Raw genomic sequence first — 10,514 nt, forward strand, 5'->3', positions numbered from 1 at the left:
CCTGCGCGTCCGGAGCCTGTGCTCCGCAACGGGAGAGGCCATAGCAGTGAGAGGCCCGCGTACCGCAAAAAAAAAAAAAAAAAAAAGTCCTATTTAAGTTCTTACTATAACTCTCAAAGGAATTAAGACTAAAAACGTGGGGAAAATGAAAAACTTTGAACTTGCAAAACTGCAAGTGAGCCATGAGACAATGCCAACTTAAACTTACCAGGATGAATGGGTGGAATATCCATAGCAGGTCTACCTGATATCATTCGTGGATCCATGTATGATTGCATCATGAGCCACCTTGGATCAAAACCCATAGAAGCCAAATGCTGAGGGTGAGGCTGCATGGCCTGGTAAAGAGGTCTGTGTGGTGGTGGAGGGACAGCACCACTGGATGGCTGTGAAGGAACCGTTTGTGGAAGTACACCTTGCTGCTGCTGCTGCTGCCACTGCTGCTGTTTCATCTGTTCCTAAAAAAAGCAGGACCCTACATCTGAGACTTTAGTTCCATGTGATAAATTAATATAATCAATCAGAAAACAGGCTTTTTTGAAACCTTGAGGGAAAAGAATTCCAAACACATTTGACAGTGAGAGGTGGCAAGACAAAAGAACAAAGAATAAGTTATGACATTTTGCCTTACACGTGACTTAAGCAACTAATCACTCATTAATTATACTGCAGAAACCACTTCCTAGAAAGGAAGATGGTTTCTATAAATGAGGCAGACGGAAAAAAGGAACGACACAGAAGTTTCACAGTAAAGCCCTTATCAACAAACTTTTACTAATTTAAAAGGAGGAAATTTTTCAGGGAAAATTTGTATGCTTTGTGTATTTTGAGTTTTATGTCAAATTATTTCTTATACTACTGAACAATAAACCTTTTTAATCACACATACAAGATAAAATGTTTTTATTGTTACCTGCTGCCGCTGGAATCGTGGTGGTAAAGACTTCTGAAACTGTTTAAAATAGCCAGATAATATAGCAGGCCGAGGCTGAGACCCTGATTCTGGTTCTGTTTCATGTGCTGCTTGTGTGGTCTCTTTTTCACTGCGATTGTTATCTTGTCTACTGAAAACTGGGTCATCCTCTGCCCAAAGAAAAGGTGAAAGATAATTATACTCATCAACAACGCTTGACAAATACATGTTGTTTGTACTGGAGTGAAATAATTAGATTGATATATTTGAAAAGTTAACAAGGAAGAAAGCATCCTTATTCTAAAACACTTTTGTATTTTAATATTGGTAACCATCAATGAGGTAACATTAGATTAACAAAACCCTAGACTTTCTAAAGCTGGATTCTTAAGACAGAAATCACATGCCCAAATGCTTTACCATACAAATGTCTGTATTTGATACTTTGTGATAATAAACCATTTCAAATACTACCTATTTTGCACTGTTTCACTATATATTAACACTACTGTCAAAATTTACTTGGGGTTCTCTAGGACTTAGGTGAAAACACAAATGGCCTATAAATACTTAAAATAGAACACACTGGTTTACTTAAAAATTTTTTTGATCAGGAGATGTTATCTATAAAGAAAACTAATGAATCTAAGTCTGATGACAACAGTGATCACCAGCTATCTTCAAATATATAAATCATTATTCTGTGATATATCTGAAGATAGATGGTGATCACTCTGCTGTCATCAGAGTTTAAAATCATTATTTTATGTAAAGGGTATCAATTATGATACACGAGAAGGAGAATCATACACATCCCCCCCCACAAAAAAAGTTCTCATCCCAAAGAAAACCAGAGCCATATACATTTTAGAGAATGCCATTTGTCACAACTACAAAGCCATGCATATTATAAATTCTTTTCTCAGATAATTAGGGGTGGATTTTAATGGGAAAGCTAATGTAATGCCAATGGTAAAACGATGGAGTAAAGAATCACAAATCACATTTTGTATTACATTCAATATTAAAAATGCTAAAAAAATAAAATATTAGAGAGAAAAGAGAGCCAAGTAGGTGCAACATTTAAAAATGAAATGGGTAGGGCCTCCCTGGTGGCGCAGTGGTTGAGAGTCCGCCTGCCGACGCAGGGGATACGGGTTCGTGCCCCGGTCCGGGAGGATCCCACATGCCGCGGAGTGGCTGGGCCCGTGAGCCATGGGCGCTGAGCTTGCGCGTCCGGCAGCGGGAGAGGCCACGACAGTGAGAGGCCCACATATCGCAAAAAAAAAAAAAAATGAAATGGGTACATCTCATGATAAACCCAGCTAAAATTAAACTGCCATCAGAAGACATATAAAATGTGAATGAAAATAAAAGTGTCACTAAATAACGATTATTAAAAACAAAACCATAATTAATTATGTATATATAGTGGCTGCTGACGGTTAAATTAATTAATCAGGGTCATTACATGTATTCACTGGCAGAACTAGGACTAAAATGAATTTCCTTATTTCTAATCCATGGTCCTTTCTCATTAACTGTGAATGAGATTCCCTAAGGTTGTTCTCTTTCAGAATTCATCAATTTTAAAGTATACAAATGTTTTTCATTTCTGTGGTGAGAAATTTTACTTTACCTTTTTTGAGTGTTTTGAGCAAAGTGCTTAAGATATATAATAAAAGCCCAATATCAACTTATCTCTAGACTGCTTAATATAAAAATTTGTGAAATCTGGTAACTAAACAAATAATCCACATGGGCTGTATCTTATTTTTTTTAAAAATTGAGATAAAACACTCTTACTCTTTTTATAGTTACCTTAAGGACCAAGTTTGAAGGTAACCCAGAATATAGATAAAAACTTAAAGCAAAACTTTAAACAGCTTTATAACTTCAAGCAGCAGGGTCTTATAGAAAGAGCATGGGTTTTGAGGTAAAAAAAATTTCAGTATTTCCGTAACAGAAAATATACTGAAATAAAACTATTTCTATTTTAAATCACTGTTAGCTCAAGCTATTCATTAAGACTGAATTTTACAGCAAGTTTGGAGCAAAGTTTTATTAATTAGAGGTTATAAGCCAAGTTGGGAAAGAAAAAAAAAGCTGATTATAGCTAGCAAAGGCTTTGGGGTTTTTTTTTTGGCAGCGCTGTGTGGCTTGCAGGACCTTAGTTCCCCAATCAGGGGTTGAACCCATGTCCCCTGAGGTAGAAGCGCGGAGTCTTAACCACTGGACTGCCAGGGAAGTCCAGCAAAGGCTCTTTTCAAAAAGCATAATTACTGTCTGGTAAGCATATAAATGACCTACGGAAGCTTTTCTATTCCCACTGGTAGAAAAACAAATATGAAATTATGAACTGAGTACAGTCATTTAATTATGACAACCCAAAATTCCCATTAACCTCTATTCAACTTAAGTTTTAGAGGTATTAACACATGTGAACAAATGAGATTTTATTTAGTAGTTAAATGTCTTGGAATCAGAAAAGAGTAGAAGAATCAGCATCTCTTAACTATGAAGCTAATACAATTTTGCAGACAAAATAGAATTAAAGGTCATCTAACTATATGGTATCTACAATAAACTCAATTTAGATCCAAATATGTAAATAAATTGAAAATGAAAAGATGGACAAAGATAGTCCATGGAAACAGTAACCAAAAGAGAGCAGGGTGGCTACACTAACATGAGACAAAATTGACTTTATTTTTTATTTATTTTTTTTGTGGTATGCGGGCCTCTCACTGTTGTGGCCTCTCCCGTTGCGGAGCACAGGCTCCGGACGTGCAGGCTCAGCAGCCATGGTGCACGGGCCCAGCCGCTCCACGGCATGTGGGATCTTACCGGACCGGGGCACGAACCCATGTGCCCTGCATCGGCATGCGGACTCTCAACCACTGCGCCACCAGGGAAGCCCCAAAACTGACTTTAAATCAAAGAAGTTTTACAAGAGATAAAGTAATTAAATACTAATAAAAGGTTCAATACTGCAAGATACAACAATTATAAAACATTTATACACCTAGTAACAGACCATCAAAACATATGAAGCAAAATACTGACAGAATTAAGGGGATAAATAGTTGCACATTAATAGTCAGAGGCTTCGGTCTTCCCTGGTGGTTCACTGGTTAAGAATCCACCTACCAGTGCAGGGGACACAGCCTCGAGCCCTGGTCCAGGAAGATCCCGCATGCTGCAGAGTAACTAAGCCCATGTGCCACAACTACTGAGCCTGCGCTCTAGAGCCCGTGAACCACAACTACTGAGCCCATGTGCCTAGAGCCTGTGCTCCACAACAAGAGAAGCCATCACAGAGAGAAGCCTGCGCACCACAACGAAGAGTACCCACAAGCTTGCTGCAACTAGAGAAAGCCCGTGCGCAGCAACGAAGACCCAACGCAACCAAAAATAAACAAACAAATTTATATATATAAAAAAATAGAGGCTTCAACATTCCAATCCCAATAATGGCTAAAATAGCCACACAGAAGATAAATAAGGAAAAAGAGGACTTAATAAACCAACTAGATCCAACAGACATATACAGAACACTCTACCCAAAAACAGCATACACATTTTTCTCAAGGGACATTTCCAAGATAGATCACGTTAGGCTACAAATCAACTCTCAAGAGTTAAAAAGATAGACATCATATAAAATATTTTCTCTAACCACAATGGAATGAAGTTAGAAATCACCAGAAGTAAACCTGAACAATTCACAAATCTGTGGAAATTAAGCAATATACTCTTTAACAGCCAAAAGATCAAAAAAGGAAGTGCAAGGGAAATTGGAAAATACCTATTAGATGAATGAAAACAAAAGCACAACATACCAAAACTTCTGGGATGCAGCAAAAGCAAAGCAAAGAGGGAAATTTATAGCTATAAATGCTTACATAAAAAACAGGAAAGCTCTCAAATCAGTAACCTAGAGTTACGACTTCAGGAATGAGAATAAGAAGAACTAAACCCAAGGTTACTAGAAGGAAATAAAAATCACAGCAGAGATCAAGAAAATAAGAGAATAGAAAAATAGAGAAAAATTAATGAAAACAGAAGTTGGTTCATTGACAAGATCAACAAAATTGACAAATCTTTAGCTGGGGTGGGGAGGGGGTGAGCTAAGGAAAAAAGAAGACTGAAATTACTAAAATTAGAAGTGAAAATGGGGACAATACTACCAATTCTACAGAAATAAAAAGGATTATGAGTGAATTATGGACAATTGTACACCAACAAACTAGATAACCTAGATGAAATGTACAAATTCCTAAAAACAAAAAATCTACCAAGACTAAGTCACAAAGAAATAGAAAATGTGAATAGACTTTTAACTAGTAAGGAGACTGACTTGGTAATCAAAATTCTCACGACAAAGAGAAGCCCTGGACTTGATGGCTTCACTGGCGAATTCCACCAAACATTTAAACAAATAACATCAATTATTCTCAAACTTTTCCAAAAAACTGAAGAGGAGGGAACACTTCCTAACTCATTTACAAGGCCAGCATCACCTTGATACCAAAGCCAAACAAGAACACTACAAGAAAACTACAAATATCTCTTATGAACACTGATGCAAAAATTCTCGACACAATACTAGAAAACAGAATTTAGCAGTACACCGAAAGTGTTATACACCGTTTACCAAGTGGGATATATTCCTGGGATGCAAGGATGGTTTAACATACAAAAATCGATCAATGTATTACATACTGACAGAATGAAGGGAAAGTAATACATCATCATCACAATTAACACAGAAAAGGATTCGACAAAATTCATCATATTTTTATGATAAAAATACTCAAACTAGGAACAGAAGGAAACTACCTCAACAGAATAAAATCCACTTATGAGACACCCACAGCTAATACCACACTCAATGTTGACAGACAAAGCTTTTTTTGTAGGATCAGGAACAAGACAAGGGTGCTTCCTTTTGCCACTTTTATTCAACTTAGTACTGGATAATTTTGAGGGATTCAACACTGCAGTGGAGGAAGTAACTGCAGATGTGGTGGAAACAACAAGAAAACTAGAATTAGAAGTGGAGCCTGAGATATGACGGAATTGCTGCAATATTACAATAAAACTTGATAAGGAGCTGCTTCCAATAGATGAGCAAAGAAAGTGGTTTCTTGAGATGGAATCTACTCCTAGTGAAGATGCTGTGAAGTCTGTTGAAATGACAACCAAGGATTTAGAACATTATTACATAAACTTAGTTGGTGAAGCATTGACAGGGTTTGAGAGAATTGACTCCAATTTTGAAAGAAGATCTATTGTGGATAAATGCTATCAAACAGAATGGATGTTACAAAGAAATCATTTGTGAAAGGAAGAGTCAATCGATGTGGCAAACTTCACTGTTGTCTTATTTTAAGACATTGCCACAGCGACCCCACCTCAGCAGCCACCACCCTGATCAGTCAGCAGCCATCAACACTGAGGCAAGACCCTCCCTCACCCCCACAGCAAAAAGATCATGGCTCACTGAAGGCTCATTGATGGCTAGCATTTTTAGCAATAAAGTATTTTTAAGTTAAGGTATGTACATACAGCATATATATATTCTTAGACAGAATGCTACTGCACACTTAATAGTCTACAGAATAGTGTAAACATAACTTTTATATGCACTGGGAAACCAAAAAATTCATGTGACTTGCTTTATTGCCATATCTGCTTTATTGCAATGGTCTGGTACCCAACCTGCAACATCTCTGAGGTATGCCTGTGCTCAAAATAAAAGAAAGCACAGTCTCAAAGAGATAGCTACACACTCACAGTCACATCAGTGTTATTTAGAATACGTAAAACATGGAATCAACCCAAGTGTCCATCAACAGATTGGGTAAGCAAAATGTGGTGTGTGTGTGTATTTATATGATGATTAGTAGCCTTAAAAAGGAAGGAAATTCTGTAATATGCTACAATGGACGAAACTTAAGGACATTATGCTAAGCAAAAAAAGCCAGTTACAAAAAGACAAATACTGTATGATTCCACTTACATGAGGTACTGAGAATAGTCAAACTCACACAGAAAGAAAGCAGAATCACCATCCAGGGAGAGTTACTGTTTAATGGATACAGAATTTCAATTTAAGAAGATGAAAAGAGGGGCTTCCCTGGTGGCGCAGTGGTTGAGAGTCCGCCTGCTGATGCAGGGGACGCGGGTTCGTGCCCCGGTCCGGGAAGATGCCACATGCCGCGGGGCGGCTGGGCCCGTTAGCCATGGCTGCTGAGCCTGCGCGTCTGGAGCCTGTGCTCCGCAACGGGAGAGGCCACAAAAGTGAGAGGCCCGCGTACCGCAAAAAAAAAAAAAAAAAAAGATGAAAAGAGTTCTGGAGATGGATGGTAGTGATGGTTCATTATGAATGTTTTTAATACCACTGAACTGTACACCTAAAAATGGTTAAGATGCTAAACTTTATGTTACATGTATTTTATCATAATAAAAAAAATTATAGAAAAAAACATTTTAAAGTATCCAATAAAATTCAACCTTATCCAAAAAACACTAATCACTTTTATTCGGATGACATATTTTAAAAATAAAAAAAATCCAATATCCACATGTAACATGAAGCCTTTTGTAAAGCTTATATAAAGACAAACAAGACTATCATACCTTTGTTACAGCTGTTTTCACTTTCTGGTTTTTCTACCATAGGCTCTAAAGTAGGTTCTTTGTGTTCAATTTTTTCCTCCACTTTCTCCCTTTCTTTCTTCTCCAACTCACATTCCTTTTCCTGTTCTTTCATCTTCTGCAGTTCTTTTTCCTTTTCTTGCTGCCGTTCTAGTTCTTTCTCTTTTTCTTGCTTTCTTTCCTTCTCCATTTCTCTCTGTATTTCCTGCTCTCGCTCCAGTTCTTTTTCCTTCTCCTGTTGCCTTTCCCTTTCTTTTTCCTGCTCCTTCTCTCGCTCCCATTCTTGTTCTTTTTCAAGTTCTTTCTCACGTTCCCGTTCCTTTTCCCGTTCTTTTTCTCGCTCCCTTTCTCTAATTTCCTCTGGAGAGGGTTGTTTGTCCACTATACCAAGCTTTTCGTCTAATCGTTTAAGCTTCTCTGCACATGCTGCTTTCCTTTGCTCTTCCATTCTTCGCTCTTCCTCTTCACGCCGTTTACGAGCACGTTCCACTGCTGCAGAAAGTTCTGACTGTTGTCTTCTTCTTTGCTTCCATATTTCATCTTCATCCGGGACCTGTTGCTTAGGGGGGAAAGGGCCTGGTCTTCCAGGTACTGCCTGTCGGTCTGGAGGAGGATGCTGAAACATTAAGATAAATTATCACATGAGTATGACAACAAAGGATATATCATAGACATGGAGCAGGAGCAAAATTCTCCAGTGTGTCAGAAATTTTCCTGAAAAACATACACGTTAAAATGTAAACAAGTAACAATGTGGGGGAAATAGTAAATCTAGTTAATTTTCGAGAATAATTAATCCAGCCATCTAATAAATATTTACTGAGTGTGTACCTATTTACTGTGCCAGACATTATTGCTCACTCAGTATTTGTTGAATAAAATTAGAAGTTGTCACAACATGAATTTCAAAATCTAAATTTAGAGACAAAGGAAATTTAGAATGTGAGTGCTTTAGCAGGAACTTCCAGAGATGGAATGCCTAAAGAGGGAGAAAAGAAGTCCATAAAGATGCAACATGGCACCACATGAGCCCTGAGAAGATTGAGATACAGTTACAAGGAAAGAGCACACAGTCAAAGATGCTAAGTGAAGGACATGGAGACATTGCTGCTGCTCACATGCCAAAGGAGAGGAAATTCCTAAAAAGCAGCTTGGGTAGAGAGAATTCTATCTTTCAACTGAAAGATCCAAAAAGGCGTATTCCATGGTGGAGAATGGGAGGATGACCTCAGAGGCAGAGTTTTAATGATTTAATTTTCAACTAACGTGTTCTAAAACAATTACTACAAAGCCTAAAAATGCCAGCAACTTTGCAAAGACAAGCAGGATGAAAAAAAGCACATGAAAAGCTGCAATATCAAGGAACTAAAAAATTTGTTTAAAAAATATTGATTTTGGAGACTTCTGTAGTGGCGCAGCAGCTAAGAATCCGCCTGTCAGTGCAGGGGACACAGGTTTGAGCCCTGGTCTGGGAAGATCCCACATGCCATGGAGCAACTAAGCCCATGCGCCACAGCTACTGAGCTTGCGCTCTAGAGCCCACATGCTGCAACTATGAGCCCACACACCGCAACTACTGAAGTGCACGTGCTCTAGGGCCCACGTGCCACAACTACTGAGTCCATGTGCTGTAACTACTGAAGCCTGAGCACCTAGAGCCCGTTCTCCGCAACAAGAGAAGCCACCGCAATGAGAAGCCCGTGCTCAGCGACGCAACCAGAAAAAAAGATTTTTAATAGTATTAAGGTGAAGAAACCTTAAAAGCCATTAGTCAGAATCCCTACAGAAGAGAAAATAATGATATGGTGAAAACACTGGATTGAATACTAAAAACAAAAAACCCAAACAAACCATGAATCCAGACTACCATTTACTAACAGTGCTGTCTTAGGCAAACTGTTTAATCTCTCTGGTATTTAGTTACTTCATCTATAGCTTGAAAGACAAGCTGCAAAAACAAAGTAATTATATAAACACACCTAATTTACACTGTAAACTCAGAGTAAGCATTTTTTAAAAAGCAACTTCACTGAAGTATAATTTACATAAAATGTGATATATATATTTTAACTGTATAGTTTGATGAGTTTGGACAAATGATAAACTTAGGTAACTACTGCCCCAGTCAACATATAGAGTATTTTCATCAGTCCTCTGCCTGCATCCCTGACCTCAAGCAACCAGCAATCTACTTCTGGCAGTATAGAGTAGATCTGCCTTTCCTAAAATTTCACAAAAATGGATACAACGTTATATTCTGTTTTGTATCTGGCTTCTTGCGTTCAGGGTAATGGTTCTGAGGTCACTGTGTAGCAGGAGTTTACTCCATTCTATTGCTGCATAGTATGGCATCATAGGCATACTGTTTCATCTGTGGATGAACATACGGATTGCTTCTAGTTTTTTTTGTTGTTGTTTTGTTTTTTTGCGGTACACGGGCCTCTCACTGTTGTGGCCTCTCCCGCTGCGGAGCACAGGCTCCGGACGCGCAGACTCAGCGGCCATGGCTCACGGGCCTAGCCGCCCCGCGGCATGTGGGATCTTCCCGGACCGGGACACGAACCTGTGTCCCCTGCATCGGCAGGTGGACTCTCAACCACTGCGCCACCAGGGAAGCCCGCTTCTAGTTTTTTTTTAACTAGAAATAAGACAGCTATGGTCATTCATGCCTAAGTCTTTGGGTAAATGCATGTTTTCATTCCTCTTAGATGAATACCTAAGAGTGGAACTGCCAAGTCACAGAGTAACTATGTGTTTCACTTTATAAGAAACTGCCAAACTGTTTTCCAAAGTGATTACAAGGTTTTATAGCTCCACGAGCAATATATGAGGGTGTCACCTGCTCTGCATCCTCCCCAATATTTGGTGTCATCAGCCTCTTAAATTCTGGATGTGTAACAAAATTTCAATGTGGTTTTACTTTTCCATTTTCCTGCTG

At 38.6% G+C, this 10,514-nt stretch overlaps 1 protein-coding gene across 2 annotated transcripts in view; it reads right to left on the minus strand.

The window, feature by feature from the left end:
- PRRC2C (proline rich coiled-coil 2C) overlaps positions 1-10,514 on the minus strand; it is a 98,737-nt gene that overhangs the window by 43,853 nt on the left and 44,370 nt on the right. For both annotated transcript variants that reach the window (XM_007446768.1, XM_007446769.1), the window contains 3 exons: positions 7,559-8,192; positions 914-1,083; positions 209-458 (listed from right to left, as the gene is read on the minus strand). In XM_007446768.1, the coding sequence (XP_007446830.1) occupies positions 209-458; positions 914-1,083; positions 7,559-8,192 (1,054 nt within the window). The remainder of the gene's footprint in view (positions 1-208; positions 459-913; positions 1,084-7,558; positions 8,193-10,514) is intronic.

The sequence above is a fragment of the Lipotes vexillifer genome, unplaced genomic scaffold, assembly GCF_000442215.2.
Source record: "Lipotes vexillifer unplaced genomic scaffold, Lipotes_vexillifer_v1.1 scaffold685, whole genome shotgun sequence".
In the NCBI taxonomy this organism is placed as follows: Eukaryota; Metazoa; Chordata; class Mammalia; order Artiodactyla; family Lipotidae; genus Lipotes; species Lipotes vexillifer.